Source organism: Phoxinus phoxinus (assembly GCF_949152265.1).
Source record: "Phoxinus phoxinus genome assembly, chromosome: 21".
NCBI classification, from domain to species: domain Eukaryota; kingdom Metazoa; phylum Chordata; class Actinopteri; order Cypriniformes; family Leuciscidae; genus Phoxinus; species Phoxinus phoxinus.
The window spans coordinates 4,562,080-4,583,736 of record NC_136896.1 but is presented as its reverse complement, the minus strand read 5'-3'; the positions used below and the strand labels follow the sequence as shown (position 1 = coordinate 4,583,736).

Genomic DNA, 21,657 nt, shown 5'->3' with positions numbered 1-21,657 from the left:
AGGCGTATTGAATATTTTTGGGTTATAAAATGATGTCAGAGTCTGCGGGCTGATGAAAATGATGTCAGACACTTTTAATGGAGGGGAGAGATTTTAAGCTGAGAGGGTTTCCAAAGAGGCCAACCATCTTCTGTGCATTATTAATAACCTCTCGGAGACCTTAAAATCTAAAAGCACAATGCCATTGTTTTTTTCCCTGGAAAAGAAACGAAATGAGTGAGGCCTGGAAAGCCGTAAAATAAAATGAAAACAGCTCAAGGTGAAGGGCTACTGTTGCGGTTGAATTGTTGGCCAGTATTAGCAGTGTGTTGTCATATTCGCGCTCGCTTTGCCCGGGAGTTCGCATTCAAAAGGTGCTTTGGAGGGGGTGGCAGCACAGAGTCAACAGAGTGAAGAGGAAAAGCTGATCAAAGCACACAGCGCTAAGATGTTAACGGGGGGGGTCGAGTTGCCCTAGGCCTGCGACCGCTTACAACTGGGGTAGTGTTGACTCCGCAGGGGTGGAGGGGGGGAGGCAGGCTCGACTATAATGTATGCTAATGAGCCATTGGCTAACTTCTCGACAAAGGCGGGGTCAGACCCACAACCTCGTTCTCTCATTTAAGAACACGTGTACTTCACCATTAGCACGATAGCTTACCTATTTAAACCTTAAACTCACAAATCCCATCTCATCGCCCCTAAAATCGGATTTTAAAGACCCCAAACGGCAAAAAGTACTCATTACCAAAAGATAAGAGACACTGGGAGATAAAGGGTTGGAAGAGAGGAGAAAGTTGGAAGTTTTTAAACCAAAGGCAAGGTTTGCAGATAAAAAGCCTCGACCCAATTAGCGGGTGCATGAAAAATCGAAGTCACGCTTTTTTGCTGTCCCGCCGCCCGTGCTTTGCTCCGCGACCTTTTGATTGACTGATCTCAGATCTGTGAAAGCCGGACAGATAAATCGACGGTCCTAGCGTGCACACAGTGCTTAATCATCAGCAACGGCCGCATTTGCTCTAACGTATCTGTACAACGGTGTATCTGCCAAACCACGGACACCGGCCGCATCAGTCGATGTTTTCTTCTCCCTCTCATTGTGTTAGTGAACAGTTTAATGGCTGATTTCTACACAGAAGAGTTGATGTACAACGCAGGCCTTTTGTTTTCACGTGGCCCAAATCATTCATGCTTCGTTTGCTTTAGGGTTTCATTATCCTCAGCGTGAGAATGATCTGCATGTGGCTAGCGTGTGTCCATACAAAAACAGGATCCTGAGTTGTGCTTTTTTGTTCTGTTATAAGCAGCTACCCCGTGCATAAAGGCCATTAGCCCGAGTGAAGGCTGGACCACTGGAGGAGCCACGGTCATCATCATCGGCGATAACTTCTTCGATGGACTACAGGTCGTGTTTGGCACCATGCTAGTATGGAGTGAGGTAAGACTTTGGCATAAAACCAGATAATTCATTTTATTGTGCACGAGATATTTGCCCAGCGATGTATTCCTGTAACAGCCTTCTAATGAACTTCATTAGATTCTATAAAAAGTGATTACGTGAAAACTGTGATTATACACAGTTTATGAAGCCCTGCTTCTACCGGTTTAATGCAATTATGCTGCCGTCCGTTTATTGTCCCTGTACATTTACTTTTTGTTCATTTCACGCCACATAAACATATAAATAAGAGTGAACTAAAGGGATGCCGAAGCTGCGTTGTAATTAGTTCAGAGCTAATAAAGATTTTTAGGTTAGTGTGTTCCTTTATGAGTTGATAAAGCTGTCTGGCATATATTTGCCGGTCGGAGCCTCAACGAGCCAATGAGCGTTTGTTTATTCGATTTTATTTTATTATTTTTCTTTTCCTAGTTTAATCACAAGAGCAGATAAGGAGTTAGATAAACAAACTGCATGCTAAACAGCCTCACAATAAGTCCACAGAGGCCTCCGCCGCGTTCCTTGCCGAACCGTGAGGTCTTGCAAAACAATTGAACAATTAGGGGTGAAATATCTCAGAGGGGGGAAAACGAGCGAGGGAAAGCAAGGAAAACAGTGAAGGGGAGACATATGGAGGTGATTTTAACAGGACTCATGCCCCTTGGCCTTTCCTGGGCTCAGTGTAATCCAAGGACTATTTGCTGACGTTAACTCTAAAGCGAGGACAAATACAATTCTTCTACTTGACAGGTTACTTTACCACTCAGCCGTTCAAATCTATGCAACAATTAGCATAGTCCTAACCGAGTTTGCCCACTGTCTTTCTGAGCTGGTTTCATTTCTGAGCTCTGTGTAAGATCTTTCCACTGACGATTAACTCTCAATCAACAAGAAATTTGGAAAAAGTATGGGCCAGATTTACTTCTGAAGGTTTAGTTTCTACTGTCAGGATTTTTGACAATAAGTTAAGGACTGGAGCTCATTGGTTTAATGTTTTCATTGCATGCCAGGTGTTCAAAACTGTACAATTGGTGTAGTTTGCATGGTCCTAACCAGGTTACCCATTCTCTCTCAAAGCTCATTACGCCCCATGCCATCCGAGTGCAGACCCCTCCAAGACACATCCCGGGCGTCGTAGAAGTCACCCTGTCCTACAAGTCAAAGCAGTTCTGCAAAGGTGCGCCGGGACGATTCGTCTATACAGGTGAGTTGCAGTCATATCAGTTGGTTTTTGTTTAGGTTCCCTCCATTCTCTCAAGTCTTTGGCTGAACCCCAACCGGTGTGAGATGCATGCCTCTGTAACCCTATATCATAACGCAGACCAATGGAGTTGGGGCGAATCTGCCAACTCCAGTTAATCTCAAATCCTGACAACACATCTCTGACCCTTTCTCCCGCACCCTTTCCTCTACTTTGCACAAAAACACTAGTGTTTCTTGGTGCCCAGGTTACTCATGTGTGCATACGTATGTGTGACCAGCTCACAAGGTTGTGCTTTGTGTGTCTGGGTGGATTGTGGGCGATTGTGTTTTTACGTGGTCTTAGATGAGTGTAATCTCTCCCTCGGTACAGCTGATACTGGAGGTTACATGGTCACACCGTGTTTGACCTGGAAGCAGTGTGTCAGATCCCAAATTGAGTAGGACAATGAGATAATCATCAGGAATTACTCTCACACTCAGGAATGTCAAGGAGAGAGAGAGAGAGAGAGAGAGAGAGAGAGAGAGAGAGGGAGAGAGAGAAAATGACACAGAGAGAGAGAGAGAGAGAGGTGAGGAAGGGGCCCCGGTCCCCCCAGGCAGCTGTTCCCCATCTCAACCCCACCGAGGCTGCGGGCCGATTCTCCCTCCCACATTTAACCCTCTCAGCAGGGGCAGGGCAGAGGCCAACGAGCCCCTGCGATAATGAAACCCGAGAACACAGGGCCGGCTAATACCAGACCTGCTCAGACATTAATGTCTGCCATCGTTAAAGCCGCAGAGACTCGGGAACTAAACATGTGCTAATGCTAATAAGCACAAAACAGGGAGTCAGTGTCAAATTCAGCACACATTACAATGTTTTGACGAACATTTGCGTCATCAACCCCAACAAAAATGTACCTTGGTAATAAAACATAGTTTCTGACCAAAGTTTCTGTGTCCGAAACCAAAACTGCCCAGTCAGTATGCAATCGTTGATCTGAACGTACGGGATTGTGGGTTATCACATATCAGGGTTCGCCAACTATTCTTCTTTTGCATATTGTCTTCTTTTAATTTAGAATCTTTGATTCAGATTTGAATTTAGATTTTATTTTAAATCAGAATCTTTGACTTTGATGTGAAGAAATTAACAACATTTCTGAATCAAAAGATAGTTAAAGTTACAGTATACATTTATTATGAATTTACAATGATTGTTCTTTATATTTAATGCATACTGCACATTTCTATCTATCTATCCATCCATCCATCCATCCATCCATCCATCCATCCATCCATCCATCCATCCATCCATCCATCCATCCATCCATCCATCCATCCATCCATCCATCCATCTATCTATCTATCTATCTATCTATCTATCTATCTATCTATCTATCTATCTATCTATGCATTGGATGCTATAAATATAGTTTATATATACAGTGTATAGATGTTTATGCTGTATAATTAAGTTTACTAGAGGCCTTTATAGAAGACAATCCAGCATCTGTCACCCCCACCTTCCCCTGTCTTCATGAAATGTTTGTTTGTTTTCCCTCACTGATCCTTGTTCCTGCTCATCAGTGAGGAGATATAATTACTGGCGGAGATTTTGAGGACTTAGTTAATTATCCCCTCGAATTAAAGAAGAGAAGTCACAGACTACACGCCCCGTCCCTCTCATCTTCTGAACTCCAATCCCCATAATGCCTCACCTCCCTCTCTGAGGTCACAAATGACAGGCAAATCAGAACACACACACGCACACACACACACACACACACACACACACACACACACACACACACACACACACACACACACACACACGCTAGACTGGATTCATTTCATGCTGTTATAAGGCTTTATCACACTGGCTGACATTTTAAGTCAATTAAATTCCCATTCAAAGCTTATTTACTAATGAATGTTCTTAAATAAAAGACAATATCAAAAACAGTACTTGTAATTATTGTAATTATGATTATTTTCTTTTTGCAAAGCTCAGAGGTGCATTTTGCTTGCTTTGTTATTTCTATATTGCCATTTTTTCTCTCTTCTCCTATTTTCAGTTCTTAAACTCTTGTAAGTGATATCGATCGAAACAAATTGCTCGAGTTTATGCCTGTAATTAGTTCATAAACAGCCGCTTTGAACTGGAAATGCTAAAAGCGTTCGCCTCTCCCTCTCTCTCTCTCTCTGTTTGTTTGTTTGTTTGTGTGTATTTGCTAAATTGTGTAAGTGGCAGATATTTCACAAGATCATTTTTAAATAGTTATATACTGTGTTTTTGTTGGGCGTTACAACATTTCATGCTGACCACCCTCTTTTTTTCGAAGTCAGACACACCCTCGCTCTCATCTGATACATCACGGCCAATTAAATACAGTGCCGTGACCTCCTCGCAGGGGCGTAGTATGGTCAGATATAGGTCTGATCATTACTGGCATACAGCAACCATCTGTTGAGTGCTGTATGCTGCATGTGATCTACCATTTACTGTGCATTAAATGCATATTTATATTATATATGTTATCGTGAAGCTTAAAGCAAGCTTTAGGAACATTATGATTTATTTGTATTGTGATATTATTGTCATGACAATTAAGCACATTATGACTTTGTGCATTATTTATGGAGAAAACAAATTTGGTTAATTGGAAAAAAAAATAATGGTCCTAAATATAGACTTCATTACAATTTAAAGTAAATCTAAGTTCTTGTGATTTTGGGGTGATATGTTCTTCACTGCCCTGTGAATAGTGTCAGTGCTGAAGGTGTTGTAAAAGGTCCTTGGTGTTCGCTCAGATGTGGCGGCATACGCCTGTCAGAGTGCAGTGCTACTTTAAGAGTCGATAATTCTCCTCCATCACGGCCAACACAAGCCGCCTGTCTCAGAGGTCAATGCTCTTTAAACAAATTACTCTGCTCAGACTCTGAAAGCGGCTCCTAATGTCCTCCGGTACACTCCAACGCCTCTTGCTTTGACACAGCTAAACAGCAGTGAAATTAAACACGCCGCAGAGATCCACCAAGACCGGGGGACATTAAAGACGGCCTGTGATGGGATGTCGGCATCCCGTAAGGTTACGCAAACACGCGAGAGGGTCTCCGTAGTTTATGAGCTGCCAGAACTGGGCCTAAAACAATGTGTTATTCAATAGCCGTCCATTAACACTCTGATCTACCGCGTGTTTGTGTGTGTGTGTGTGTGTTATTTGGGCTATTTACAGCTCTAGGCTCTTAGCATCTTCATTTAAAAGGAAACACTGCAGTGGTTTATTGAGTCTGCATCCCTTTGTTTCCTTCAAAGAACTGCGTGTTCTGTTAGTTTTTTCATCTTTAACCTTGTATGTTTGTACGATCGTGTCTTTTGTTAACACAAGGCCACCGCTGCGCCATCTGATACCTGTATTGGTTATCCATTGATCAGGTCTGGCATGGAACAGCTTGTCAGAAGGCTCCATAAAAAGAGAGATAGAGAGAGAGAGAGAGAGAGAGAGAGAGAGAGAGAGAGAGAGAGAGAGAAAAAATCAAAGCAGGACGGCTGTTTGTCCCTTTGCCAATAGCTCTCAACTCACAAATGCTCTCTTTAGCTGATCTGGCTATTTTAAAAAGTCCATCCAGATGTTGCCTTTGAATTCCTCATGAAATGGCTTGATGAGTGTATTTTTTTTTCTTGTGTTGATGTATTTCCTATTGAAATTGAATTAGATATTTTATATTTGTTATAAACAATTGTATTTATTTGTTTGTTTATTTTAAACTTTTTTTATAAAGTATTATATTTTAGAATAATATTGTTTACATCTTATGTACAGTATATATATAAATTAAATTATATGTATATATATATATATATATATATAATGTTAAATTTATATATATATATATATATATATTATGTAAAAATGTATATATACAGTATATATATATATATATATATATATATTATGTAAAAATGTATATATACAATATATATATATATATATTATATATATGTATATATATACACACAATTCTCTATATAAATCGAGTTATTTAACAAATATATAGTATTTGATTATTTTTAATAGACAATACAGTTTTGATTTTTGCTTTAAGCTACTATCAGTATTGGCACAAAAATATTGGCACTTTTTTTTTGTCCACAGAACCTTTTTTGGGAGACTTGGTCTCAAAAGTACCTTAAAGGATCAGCAGGAACATCCCTATAAACAAATTGGGATGACAGATTGTGCACGGGAATACATCTATGACCCAAATTTGGAGGCAGCAATGATCTCCTTTGGCTCCTAACAAGGGGAAAGTGAGAGATATAAACTAAGATATATATGTATGTGAGCGCTCTGGCTCTAATAGACACTTTAACGGAGGCAGGCCTCCTGAGCGCTTTTACAAACGATTCCCAACAATGACACCCGCCATAAATAAAGCTCAACGTCGGACTCTAATTGCATCAAAGCTATTGCTTTCTATTTAGGCATGGTCACTGGTGACCGCGGCCTTAACGCTCCACTGGAGGCCGGGGAGAGGAGGAGAAAGAGGAATAGAGACGTACGGCAGGAGCTATCACCCTCCCGGACTATTTGTCCTAATCAGTGACACCCATTTACCAGAATTGGCGAAAATGAACTATACTTCATACAGAAATCGTACACTTACCGGCCTTCATTTGTCACGGCACATTCGAGGGCCAGTAAACTTTTCCCTTCCTCCGATGGGATCGTAGACATGCATCAAAATGTTAAAAAATGATTTGCGAGGGAGCCCCGTCAGACATTTATCAGAACTCGGGAACATTATTTGCTAATTTCAAAACCTGCGGCGTGACAGGGTGCTTCGTCTTTTAACCCGCCGTGACCGATCTGGACTCTTTCTGTTATTAGTACGAGTCAAGCGCTTTTTCTGCTTGCTATTTCTCACTTTTTCCCTCCATCTCGGGACCCCTCCCCTCTTTTTTTGGCCACTTCTAACGAGACTCATTTGTCTATCACTCCGTTGACAACGTCGCCCCGTTGGGCTCCCCGAGACTTTGACCACAGCGCGCTCTCGGGCTCTCCAAGGGCTCCAAGCTCCCGGCCTGTTGATTGGCCGGCGGCCCTGATAAATCACAAAGTTTCCTTGTCAAGGTGAAGGTATCGACTCAACTGCGCTGAAACTGACAAAACGCACAGAGGAGGAGACGGTCATTTATCATAGCACAAAAGGACAAAGGGGTCATCTCGCCCCTTCACTCACTCGGCCCATCTCGATCCTGGCACGCATGCACACGGCCACACTGGATCCAAACGCTGGTCTTCATTAGACTAATTACTGACATTTAGAGGCAATTAACCTCTGACGCAAGTGTTTCAAATTGTAAAGAGTGGATTTTTTCCCTCTCACCTCCCTTCTGTAGTTCCGCTCTCGTCCCCTTCTCGAGGAAGTGCATTACCGCTGGAAGAGGACGATCTTACTGGGGTCTTTGTAAGCAGATTGGGAGGGGGCGGTTGGAAACAGGAACGATGGTAAACAAATCTAAACGCTGGCACATGAAACAGCATATCAGCGAATTATCAGCCAGCCGTTTGCACTGGGCTATCTGTCCATCAGACACTCGTCCCCACCCACTGCCTTTGGCCTCGCGGAGCACGAGCTGCATCTGATAGGACCGCACACACACACACACACACACACACATATGCAAACACACTCAGAACTACCAGAAGTAATCAGTAGCAGGGAGGAAATGTAAACAGAGGTGTTTGAACGCAGTCCAGGAGTTGTTTTCCTCTCCGTCTCCATCATGTTCACTACATCAAGTACAACAAAACTGTCTTCCACACTTAAAAGAGTGCACAACCGAGCTCTAAACAGAGGAAATCCATTCCTTTTCTCTAGATTGTTTTGTAAGATTTACATTTAGTCGCAGAGATGTGTGCTATTTAGGATTGACTAGAGAATGTTTTTTTTGAATGTTCGATTGAGTTAAAATGATTTTTGGACAAAAAAAAATAAAAATCATAGAACTGTACTTTTCAGTTAGAAAATTAAGTTGACTTGACATCCTTAAATGAAAGCTTTGGATAGTTTAAAATCATTCAAGTTTAAAGGATGTTAGATGCATTACATATTTAGAAATTACAACAAAGATGTTACAACTGTACAATCACAACGAATTAACGACTTTCAGGGTATTTTATTCAGATTCACATTTTGAAGATTCGGATTAAAAATGATTGAATCAAAGTTTCTGAATCAAAAGAAGAAAAGATGCCCAATCTTTTTAAATCAGAATTCACACTCATGCATTAAAAGGAGCTAGAATACACTTTAGAAGACACTAATCCAAGGTTATATACTATATATTTTAAATTTAATTATTTTTTTCAATTGTACATTTTTTAATGGAAATGTCTTTAGAGAAAACAAATGGAGAAAAACACTCTATTGCGCTCTTGTCTAATGATACAAGTGTACTGGGGAACTGCACACTAATAACTAGAAGCAAGAACTGAGTCCTTCTCAGCAGATGAGAATTTTTCTTCTCAGACAGTTGTTTGAGAAATATTATTACTTCAGAGAGGAGTGCTATTATTGTGAGCAATGTCACACCATTGGGGATTGTGGTGATATTTTAACGCAATATTGTGACAAGCTACAACTCTATAATAAGCAGAGGTCCAAAAAAGATTCAGTCAACCTCTGCATGTGCTGGAAGGGTCAAATGAACCTTCTCTCCTTAAAGAGAGTTGCACTGGAGTGATTTGGGTATAATTGGCCCTGCTGGTTGCTATTTTGGCTCGGTCCATTTTTTTTTTTTTTTTTTTTTTTTTTTTACCTCTGGCAGCTTTAAATAGGTTTGTCCTCACTAAGTCAGAGAAATTAGTCATGCTCCAGTGGCCAGCACTCCTCTGATGGATGGGGCGCTCTCTCGTTCCCAAACATCTTCCCGTGTGCAGCCCTCTGACCCGGGCCTAACCCGTGCGCCACATTCATCGCCAAATTTATTTATAGATTAATGAGAGAAGCCACAAAGTATTGACCGGCAGAGGAAAACACAACTCATCTCGAATGAGGACGAAATGCAGCAATAATTTAGCGGCCATCGATTTTTTTCACCCCCACTTCATCCATGTATCGATCTTCATTTTACAATATTCGTTTGCGTCTGCGATCGGCGGAACCCAATTCGATTTGATATCGGCGAGCCGTTTGAGTCAGATCCGCCGGAGGAGAGTCACATGGATGGAGAATGCTGACAAAAGGAGGAAGAAAAGAGAAATGGAAGGGGTGGAGGTCTTTTTTAACCTTCCTTGTTACAGAAATAGACTTGAAATGTAATTTCTGTCAGGGAAATAAAATATGAAGGGCCTGGATCGGGAGAGTGGGCTTCTCTTGTCCTGTCGACACTTTATCGGTGGCTCGAGCGCCCCCCTCTCTCTCTCTCTCTCTCTCTCGCTCTCTCTTTCTCATCATCATGCCTGTATCGGTTCAAAGTTCATGAAATTTCTATGAGCATTGATCTGCCTCCATTGATTTTTTTCTCCCACACTCTTTTTTTTTCTTCTTCACGCCGCAGATCTTTGAAATTTTAATTTCCGGAGTATCTGAATTTCTCGGAGATGAAATAGCTTCCTCGGAGACAGCTGGCAATAAAATGAAGAAGTTAGCGCCATGTCGAAGAGCTCCAGCTCTCTCTGTTCTCTGAAAACCCCACTTCACCCCCCCCCCCTACCCCCCCGTCACTTCTTCCCTATATTGCTCTTTTTCTTGCTCAAATCAGGCTTGAAATTCAAAGCATTGTAATAGTACAAAACTAGTCAGCCATCAGCTAATTTCTCCCCTTTTAGTTGTCTATGCCTCGTTCTTTTCCACTTTAATCCCAAAAATCGCTTTTCATTTGGTTTATCACCTAGTCCGCCTTGTAGTCGCCTACCATTAGTCTTTTTTCTAATAAAGCGTTTTATACACTGCTAGTCAAAAGTTGTAGTGAACAAAAATGTCAAACATTTTAAAACGCTATATATATATATATATATATATATATATATATATATATAACATCTAACAACACTGTGTGTGTGTGTGTTTATATGTGAAAGGTTTCTGTTGTGAGACACATCTGTGGCAGCTGCTACACTAAAACATGCTGGGTTGTTTTAACCCAAATCTGGGTCAAATATGGACAAACCAACTGTTGGGTTAACATTTTTAATTAAAAAAATTAACCCAATGGCTGGGTTTGTCCATATTTGACCCAAATTTGGGTTGGAACGAATGTCTCTCGTTAACAACAAAAAAAGTCCCTAGTTCTTCTCTCAGATTATATTTCAGGTCAAACAAATTCTAATTATGAAGGTGGTCTGTTTTTGGTAAAGTTACTGAATTATTACTACATCTTGGTCAGGCAGTTACAGGAAGATGATCATAATTGCAGTGAAAATTGACCTCATTTAGAGTTAAATCCAGCAGCTGTGCTGGAACAAATGAATGTTTTCCTGTTTTTATTATGCTGCATTAAACTCAGAAACTCTTTTTGCCCTTTGATGCTATTCCTTTTTTTTCTCTTCCCTTTCTTGTATGCCTCTGTAGCTTAGCTGTGGAACAATGGGCAATCCGTGTTAAAAGACATTTCCTTTTTAACGTTTTTGTTTCCGCAGAGCATGTTGACAACAGTCAGGCATTATTCTCTGTTCCCTTAAGAAAGCAGAGATGGGCAGCACTATTCCACATTTCTCTCCGCTTTAAAATCTCTTGTGTTTGCCCTTTCTGGTTTGTGTTTGTAGAAGTTTAAAAAAAAAAAGTGGAAAAGTGGTTCTTGATGGTGGAGGTGGGGCGGAGATAAGCTCGCAGCAGTTAAGGATAATTAGACAAAGTAATAGAGAGCAACAGCCAGAAAGCCATTCATTATCAGAGCCAAAGATACACACTTATCATCATCATGGGATGTAATGGACGTCTGGAATGCCAGCACAGTTTTTTTTTAACCAAATGAAAATAATTTGAATATAATTGAATGTAGAATGTAAGGGTTTTCAAATAGATTGAAATTCATAACTGTTTTTTTATATTTCATTTTCCAGTTTGAATTACCCATAAACATCTTATCAAACTACATATAGGGCATTTCCAGAGATCATTTATGGATTTCATTATATTTAATAAGTGGACTATAGTGGAATAACACTTCATTACCCAGAATGCTTTACGCCAAAGTCTTCAAAACAATTATTTTTTACACACCCTAAGAAACTCTCTATTCTTATACATTGTTTTGCTTCTCTACAGTTGTCTGCTGTTTCTCCAGCCCAGTTTAGACCAGTGACAATGTCAATTTAATATCCTTTACCGATTCAGAATTTTACGATATTCAAATCCAGATTTTTCTACAAAAAAATTACCTATACAGTTTTTACATAGTATATTTAGTGCGTGAAGTAAGTTTTCTCCGTCTCGTAACTTTGCGAATCCGCGCAGCTGCGTTTTATTGTGATTGATTGCGATCGTGTCACTTCCCTGTGATGTTACTATGGGACGCTTCTCTTATTGCTAAATAAAAACGTGTCACAGTTTAGTATCTGCCGCACTCTAGCGTGTCAGCTTTGAAGAATGACAATATATACAGTCTGCTAGAACAAGGTCAAAACACTCAATCTTGAAATATATGGAGACACGCACACACATACATGTAGACACACACACACACACAGACTCTCTCTGGATGTAAAATCAGAGGCTGTTTTATGTTAAATCCCTGGCAGATTGTGCTTAACATTCTCTTTTACAAATGAGGGGTGAAAAAAACAACTAAACATGATGACCAGCCCAAGGAGCTTTAGATTTGTCATCCATCAAACGCAAACCCTTCTGTTCATTCACTCCGCTCTCGTTCGGCCCGAAAAGCATGCTAGCTCATTAGCAAGCACATTTCCCTTTTATACGGTCGGCTCCATAATTCATAACGGTCCCGTACGAGACGTGAGCCTGATTTGATTTAACGTGCTCAGTTATGCTTGAGTGCTAAACGGCGTTCAGCCCCCCTCTCTCCATTCCGGATGGATAGAACAAACAAACAGAAAATGGATGACAAATGAAGACGTAAGCAAAACACTCTGCCACTGACATACGCCAGGCTTCCAGATACTCACACACACACATGTAGTGGAAAGCAGTGGTGAGTACGGCAATATCCAGCACTTACACACACTCTCTCTCTCTCATTATCCGTGAGGTCAGTAAGCAGAATTGGGAAGAAACGGAGAGATCAATACAAATTATCCCTGAGCAAACCAGCGCTGACAGCCTGAATTGCAGCATATGTTTACCCAAAATCGGGCAATTTATCTTAATATCAGCAAAGTAATGCGGAACAGGTGAAAGGTCACCTACTCTCCCCACCTCATAATTACCCAGCTCTAAAACAGGAAAGTGCTATTGATTGGCCGAGCCTGGGGCTGGGGGGCCGGCTCAAAGGCCAGTGGGAGGGGCTTAGCCTCAGGCCTGGGCTGAAAGAGAAAGAGATAGAGAGTGTGTACATTGTGATCGTTTAATAGTTCAACAACAGCAGTGAAGGAGAACGCAAGATGCTTGCAGGAGTCTGTCTGGATTTAAACTGTTATTGCGCAATCTGTTCTCCATATTTCCCAGCTGGCCCAGTAGCACTGATACCCCCCACACACCAACACCACATCTGTTTCTCCTATTCATTTCTCGGTTATTTTTATCAATTTGATGTGTTTGTAATCACACAAATCCTCCCTTTATAAAATTTGTATAATGGTAACCATAGTTTCCATTAAAATATCACATGTAATAGAGTCATTAGTGTTTCTTAAGACACTTACATGTAAATCCAATATATTTATATTGAAGGAGGGACCTGAGCCATATCTAACGACCAACATGACGTGGATCAGTAAATCTAACACCCATAAAACCCTAGCAACATTTAAGAAAATGTAGATGTTGTTATTTACATTTATGTTATTGTATTGCGTAAGAAACTGTAATGTAATCTGTAGTTGTGTTGTAGCGTTTTGCTAGATACTACGATCACCATTTCTTTATTTATTGAAAACTCCTCCCCCTGTGATTTTCACACGGCTGTAGTTAATAATTCCTGGCGTGTTTGAGATGGAGGATCTCTGAGGTGAGGGACTGTCTTGCGCTAATGAAGGTCTCACTGACCTCTTTTACTGCATTAGCATCAGATCAATAACTGAAGAGCGTTTAGCGCCCACTGTTCCGATACATTTATCAAACGCACACATTCCTTCATCAGCAAAGCCTCAATGTCAGAGCACAGAACAACATGTTGCTGCTCGGGGCTGCGCTGTGTGAAAGTGCCATCAGAACGGCTGTAAATCTGCCCGCTTTTGGGCCATATTTAATGTCACCGAGTGCTGCTTTTATTATATGTCCCAGGGCAAATACACATCCTGAAGGGCCAGTGTCAAAGTCCATGATCCATTTGTGTAGTCCCAGACCCCAGACATAAAAAACCAGCCAAAATGATGGATTCCCTCATATGGGCAAATTCAGGCATAATGAAGTGCTATAATACAAACATTTACATCTGCCCTCCTGTCTGGAGTCGGATGGCGTCCGTCTAGGAACGAGGAAAGGGGGAGGTGAAGGTGTGTGTGTGTGTGTGAGAGAGCTACATCCTTGTGAAAGCCATGTCATGTAAAATCAATACGCCCGATCAATGCTTTATTAACAAGCCGACATCTTACTTCGGATTCCTGCACGACACTTTGTCTTCAGCCATGCAAGATGGCATGTCAAATAGCATCACCGCTGTCACACGATGACACGCATACGTGTGCGCCAAAACACAACCGGCGTCTTGATATTGATCAGATTGGATTGATTGGATTGCCGTCCCCTACTACACTTAGATGTAATTGTAGCACTTCATCATAAAGTCACCCAATTATTTCCAGGAAGTTTCCTGTCTAATATGCTCATCTTCTCCTCTCAGGCTGTCATCTCTCATTCTCTGCTTTAGTTCTTTCTCGCGTTTCTCCCCGTTTCCATCAGAGCAGAGTTCAGCAGCAAATAGCGCGCTGAGTAAGGGAAACAGACAGATTTGATCTCTCAAAAGAAAAAGCGCATTGATTCATACGGAATCATCACTGACAACGACATCTACATTCATGTCTGATAATATTTTTGTGCTGATGTTCTACTGGCTTTTTTTCTGCTCCCTCTGATATCTTCCTTCTTAAAGTTGATATATGTCATTTTATATGTTCATTTTTATAGGCTCAACCAAAGCTATCAGTACGTCAGGCCAATAGCAGAGAGTGTTCAGGAAATCTGTCACATAAATCATATTTAGGCACTAGATTTTTAGGGCATCTTTCCTAAACACTCTCGCGTTAAAGTTGCAATGAAACAAAAGTAGCGACAGATCTTTTCTTCCTTATTGTGACGTGCATCAAAGTGTAACGAATTCTCGAAAAAGGAAAATAAAAGTAAGGTGTTTTCACTGAAAGGTCCAGTTTTGGCATTTTGAAGAAACATTATGAGGAACCAACATGCATTTAGAAAGTAGATAGGGTGAATTTGCATTTAATGGTGACTTTAAAAACCGGCTGCTTGTCTTAGTATTGTAGTGATGGGCATTTTCATTCAGAAAATGTAAAAATATTATATTTACTCCCTTGAGTGTGACATCATTTCCTGCTGCCCATATATGTTGAAAATAATTCCACATGCTTATAGTCTAGTATGACCATAATAGACCTCCATGCACTCTTCTAAAGCTTGTTAAACACAATGCATGCGGTAGCAGGAAGTTGAGATTATGATTCATGCACTTGTATACAGAGTAGCTATGTCTGATTTATAACCGGAGCACTTCATACTCAAAATTCCAATTTGAGAGGGAGGGGACGTGTGTGTGCGGCTTGTGTGTGTGTGAAAGAAAAGATTAATTACTATTTGTGGCCAGCAATTTCATGAGGCCAGCCCCGGCACAGCTGTGAAATGATAGCGCCCTACATCAGTTTGTAGTCAACCATTCACAGATTATTAAAGCTCTATAAGATGAAGTGTTCCTCCTGCCTGCTTTGCTTTAGCGCACTATGGCGGAGAGATTGCGAGAAAGAGGGATAAATCTGAAAGGGTGCAATAGCCAGACATATGTCATCATCGCCCATTGCCCATAAATCCAGCGGGTGCTTCAGGAAGTGGGACTGATACAGACTTCACAGGGTTGACAGTCGTAATCCAGTGGTGTGTGTGTGTGTGTGTGTATTAGTGTGCCTGTTTCATTCATAATGTATCCGCTAACTCCTTTAAATTTATCTGATCAATTATAGGCCTCGTTCTTCCAAATAGTAGAGGTGACAGATGTGGCTCTACGTGGCATGACAGAATATTGCACAGCACGTTATTACCTTTTATTCAAATGCTCAAACCTATCTGGAATAAAATGCATGATGGGTGCATATGTTCTCAAGAGCGAATGTAATAACATTTATGATGGTGCATATGAAAACGCAAATCTGATCATTTGTTTTGCCTGCGCAGGATGCTAACGGATGGCGTTTCTTGTTTTGCGGTTTAGCTTTGAACGAACCGACTATTGACTACGGCTTCCAGAGACTGCAGAAGGTCATTCCCAGACATCCAGGTGATCCGGAGAGGTTGCCCAAGGTCAGTGATTCTGTGTGTGTATGTGTGTGAAAGAGCTATTTATCATAGAAATGTCAAAATGGGAAACAATTCACTGGCTAGATGAGCAAGCGCATGCAATCGCTTTTGGCAAGTCATCACTATGCAATCCGGCGTGTTTGGATTCCGCCGGAATCGCGCAAACTTTCGGCACGTCGAAATGGTTCAATTAAGTATTTTTCCACCCCAGTAGGCAGTGGCGATTGTAATCTAAGCAGAGGCCTTTTTCAGATGGGTGATTATTTTGGTCTTGTTTTCCTTTCATTTTCCAAAGCTAGATCCAGTTTAATCTTTTGTTTACAGAGCTTTCCGTTAAAAGTCCTTGTCTTAGCAGGTTAATAAATGAGTTTTGTGCGCGTTAATATGGGCAAGCCCTCTCTCTGGGCTTTTTAGCTTCATTTATTTATTTTTTCCCCACTTAAATTCCACAAACCATGCAGTTTGCCTGCGGTTCCCATGTGGTCGACACGTATCAGAGTTCTGTTGTTTTGATGTGTGACATGAAAGACAAAGCGTGTCAGTTGGACATTTTCTATTTCCTATTCTTTGATTCGTCCCTTTTTTTTTGCTCATTTAGCTTTGATAGGATCTATGACTTGTGCCCGGCTAATAGAAAACGTGCTAATTTCCCATCTGAGAGTGGCGCGGCGCCGAGGGCTTTTCTTAATAATATGTTAAGAGATTATTTTGTACTCTGTTCGTGGGTGCTGACCACCACGGAGGCCTAATAACAGATATCATACAAATATCTATTAAAGCCCAGCATGGGAGCAGCCGCTATCATTAACTTCCGCTGGAACAGCTCTGGAACGACGCGGTCTCTGCGCCAGCGTCCCGCGGACATGCACCAAACTAAGAATCCGTAAGACTCTGCCCCGCGCCACATGATGTGTTTCAATTACACTTGGCTCTCAGTCTCTGCGGAGGCCAATATCTGGACAGGAAATCTCATTCCAGTAAATGTTTAAACTATCCATTATCAAAAAAAAAAAAAAAAAAAAAAAACACCCTGCTTGAGCATTTCTAAAGCTGAAAATTAAAATAATAATAATATATATATATATATATACACACTTACACATATATTTAATTAAATGAAAATAAAAATAAGAAAAATACATCAATAACGAAAAATGTGATGGAAATGTCTCTTTTTTTTCAAGTGCATTCGATCTCACTCATCTTAAATTCAGGTAAACCCTCAGCACAGGGCCATCACACCAGAGCAGTTCCAATAAACAACATAAATATTTGATTTTGGCTTCTAATGGACCCAAATGTGAGTTCAGCAGCATGTAAATGAAAGTGCCAAGTGATTCATCATAGTTACCGCAGCCGTCTGCACCTCTATCGCGTTCGAGGGTCACAGCCAGCGCCACGCAAAGCAGCAATTGACCCTTACACATATTCTCAATAAGAGGCAGAGCGTCTGGGAGGAGCGGCTGCATTAGATGTTACGGGCGGGAGACAGAACGCTGTAATAAGAGGTTTCGGGGGGAGGGATGTACACAGTGTGTAGCAATAAGGTAAAGCCATCACACTTGTGCTCACCCGCTCGACTCAGCTGTAGAGTTGATAATACGCCCCTGATATCGATTCCTGGATTGTTTTTTTCTTTTTTTTTCTTTTCCTTCCTTCTTTTCAGTCAGGGATCTACAATGCACAAGCTCTGATGGGAGATCGTAGCAGGACAGAAAGCCAATATGGCGTGCATGTATTGCTTTGGACATCACTTTAATAATGCAACTAATAATGAACACAACGTATATAATATTATTTAAGTACAAAGTATTTCTCAATTATTTTACTGTTTCGCACTTTTGAAATCACTAACATATTCATACTATAGAATTGCAGTTTACCCTCCATAATTTTTGATCAATTCAAAATGTGCTGCTCAATACACGAGGAGGGGTGTTCATTGAACACATTTATATATGAAGGTGGCGAGAGAGAGTAAAAAGTAAAAAGCAATATGTGAAGTCACTCATGTGATGAGGCAGGAGATTGCTAAAGGGACCTTCCAATCCTCTTTCTTTTAAGTCCTTGTTTGAAATCAGTGTCATCCATTTGTCTCGATATAAAACTGAGACAAACACTGGAATGAAAATCTGATCAGGCCCTATACGTTCACTTAGGTGCCATCAAATAATCTTTAATGCGACTGATATAGTGGTAACCTGTCGGCTGTATTCTCGCGTTCATCAGTTCCATTAGCCTCCACGTCCTGTTTCAGCGCGCAAACACCAATCTATTCCGCTTTCCGTTCAATCTAATATACAAGAAAAATTATTAGAAATGCATTCATGTTGAGCAATTACCCATGCATTAAAATTCATCTTCTCTCTCTCGGCTTTGCAAGGTAGCTACACGTATTGGCCCTGCACTTCTCAATGTATTCATCACCTCAGGCAAGAACTAACAGAATAATTGCTTTACACTTTTATAATGACATTAGCACCTCCAGCCCCTCACCTCACTTGGCTTCTTTAACAGTGGTGATATATACCACTCACGATACTCAAGAATGATAATAACAAGTTTTCCATTTAAACGATTCTCGTCCACCGGCGGAACAATGAGCTCTTGTAATAATAAGCCCTCGCATTTGTCACGAAACAAGCCCTGGGATCGTTTCGGGCTTAAATAGTTCTCAGTCTAACCTGGAGTCTTGTGTCGATGCAGAAAAGGAAGGGGAGTCAATTACACTTAACGCCGCCGCACTGAAATTTACATGGAAATGCTTTTCGAACACCGCTCACCGCTAATCATATTCTCAGCATGAGGCCGTGAGGATGAGAGGGGCATGCTGGAACAAAACAAACTCATTCACAGCCTCCTCCAGCGATTGGCCAATGCTTTTGATGCATATAGACTCCCACTTCAACGCACGCCGCTAAATCTGGTTCATTAGCAAACGCACCTCGTGGCAAATGACAGATTAGAGCTGAGAAGACGTGACGCTTTCTTAAACTATCCTTGCATCTCTTCCTCCTCTCGGCCACCATATGGACAAGAAGTTCAAGTATGTGTCTGCCGGGGTGAGGTTTCGGGCGACGTTAATTGCGATAATCGTCGGGTGAAATTGGGAGGCATGTAAGACGTCTTGTGATATGATGACTGAGATGATGAGTAATTATTAGCGGCTCAGAAAAACACTTAATCTTGCTTAGAGGGAGACGAGAGCTGGACTAGGACAGCTGGGTCTTTCATTGACACTACCTGCTGAATGACAAGTGTAATTCTTTATTTGTATGCAAACTAGACGCTTGCAACATGAAACGGAGCCCCCAATTTCAGAGGTAAATGCCCATTTGAAGAAGCAGTCATCCGCTTAGGCTCAGGTTTGGAGTGCGTCTCTATAAAACACATGGGCCTGTGATTAATCTTGATAAATACAGATCCAACATGGCGCTTGTGCATGGGAATGAAATAGCCATCGAGCCATGATGAAGGCGCTCCGCGCTACGCACCCGCAAGGACAATGCCGTGAATGTGGTTACACTCAAACTGCAAATCGACAAGTCAGCAAATTCAAGACATGCTAAAATGAAACAACAATATAGTATAATTTCCCTAAAAAGCAGCTCGTGTACCCGTTGGAAGAAAACAAGCCGGCAGCCAATGCAAAACGCATTAAAGACACGCTTGTTGGCAGCTTAGGTGTGATTTTTGAAGGGAAAAATAAGAGGAAGGTTAATCCTTGTTGTGTTATAAGTGGGGGGAAAGCTTGCAGACGGGGATAAGCGAGAGTTCCCGGCGTCCGTGTCCCAGGGCACAGCCTCTCAGCCCGCTTTGGAGAGGAAGTCGTTTATGAAGTCCTTTACAACAGCCAGAGAAAGAGGGTTAATTGAAAAATTTCCTAATGTCATTATGAAAGAACTAGATTAACCCGAGCTAATTCACTTTATTGTCCTGAAGAAAGAGGAATGGGCATTGAACTCTTCTGCAAATTTAGGACATGAATTAGGGGTGAGATGTTGTCTTTGAGGACTCTGCCAGTTTAATTAAGATATGGAAAATGACTCATTGTTCTTCTGAGCTAAAGTGCGTGGAATTAGCAGCCGAACGCAGCGCCTGTGTTTGACTCGGTGCGGCGAGCTAGTGTTTGTTTGTTTAATACCCACAAGGCCTTTTCGTTGAAAAGCAAGTCCTTATGTTGACTCATTTAGCTTAGGTTACACACCACTTCACTAGTCTAACTTAGTCAAATGAAATGTGACTAAGAAATTAAAGAATGCATTTGATAATATATAATTAAAAAACGCTTTATTTCCACTCGTCAGCTTGTGTATTTTTCCCAAGCAGAGATAAAGGGCTTGAAAGTGTACCCAGACCAACATGCACGCTTTATGTTCATGTGCAGTGTACTGGCTGATGGTGTTTATATGTCTTTATGACTGATTATGTTGCATTCTGGGTGTATATTGCAGGAGGTGTTGCTAAAGAGAGCCGCTGACCTTGTGGAAGCACTGTACGGGATGCCACACAACAACCAGGTACAAACTCATGCTAATGAAGCACCTTTTCTCTTCCTTTGCACGGTGGCTGTAATTAAATCAGCATTTGTCTCCTTTTGCTACATTCCCGTATGTTTCAAAGCTTGCTGGGGGCCTTTGTACTGTAGCTGTGTGAAAGCTTGTTTTCTTCTACTACTTCTGCTTTTTTTGCAATTTAATTCATGGCTCCGGCTCTAGGTGCAAAGTGACGAGTTAATCACTCAAAACACATGCACACAGCCATATACAGGCTTATTTAAATGGGAGGACAACCTTGAACTTGGCCCTAAAAGGTGCACTTCTGGAATATATTCTACAGAGAGGTCCAGCTATGCATGAGAGGTCTAATACATATTCAGAAGAAATGATCCATTACATTATTTTCCCCCAGTCGAGTAGCACAGAGGTGAAGACATTGCAATCTAACTACTGCGAAACATGCAAACGTGGTGTCATTTATGTTTACCTACAGATAGAAAATACATATTTATATTTGTGTATATATATACCGGTATATATATACACAAATATAAATATGTATTTTTTTTATACACAAATATAAATATTTATATACAAATATATATATATGGTTCAGGTATACTCTATGTTATGGGGACAAAATGTCCCCACAAAGATGGCAATATCTGCAATCTTTGTCGTCGTGGGGACATTTTTTTGTCATATAAAAAATTAATTTTTTATTTAAGAAAGTTTTCAGTAATGGGTAGGTTTAGGGATAGGTATAGGGGATATAATATACAGTTTTTAGAGTATAAAAATCATTATGTCTTTGAAAAGTCCCATTAAACATGGAAACCCAACGTGTGTGTATGTGAGAGATTCAGAGTACCTTTTTTTCGATAATTGATCAAATAATAATTGATA

The 21,657-nt window shown here is 40.9% G+C and overlaps 1 protein-coding gene and 1 long non-coding RNA gene across 22 annotated transcripts in view; one reads left to right on the top strand and one right to left on the bottom strand.

Moving 5' to 3' along the window:
* LOC306989239 overlaps positions 1-21,657 on the bottom strand; it is a 94,025-nt gene that overhangs the window by 1,334 nt on the left and 71,034 nt on the right. The window lies entirely within an intron of this gene.
* Positions 1-21,657, top strand: part of ebf3a (EBF transcription factor 3a) — a 92,065-nt gene that overhangs the window by 64,851 nt on the left and 5,557 nt on the right. For 12 of the 20 annotated variants that reach the window (XM_079594707.1, XM_079594720.1, XM_079594706.1 and 9 more), the window contains exons 9-12: positions 1,284-1,417; positions 2,495-2,621; positions 16,167-16,255; positions 20,707-20,772. In XM_079594707.1, coding sequence (XP_079450833.1) covers positions 1,284-1,417; positions 2,495-2,621; positions 16,167-16,255; positions 20,707-20,772 — 416 coding nt within the window. The remainder of the gene's footprint in view (positions 1-1,283; positions 1,418-2,494; positions 2,622-16,166; positions 16,256-20,706; positions 20,773-21,657) is intronic. The other 8 variants (XM_079594708.1, XM_079594721.1, XM_079594712.1 and 5 more) reach the window with 1 other exon arrangement.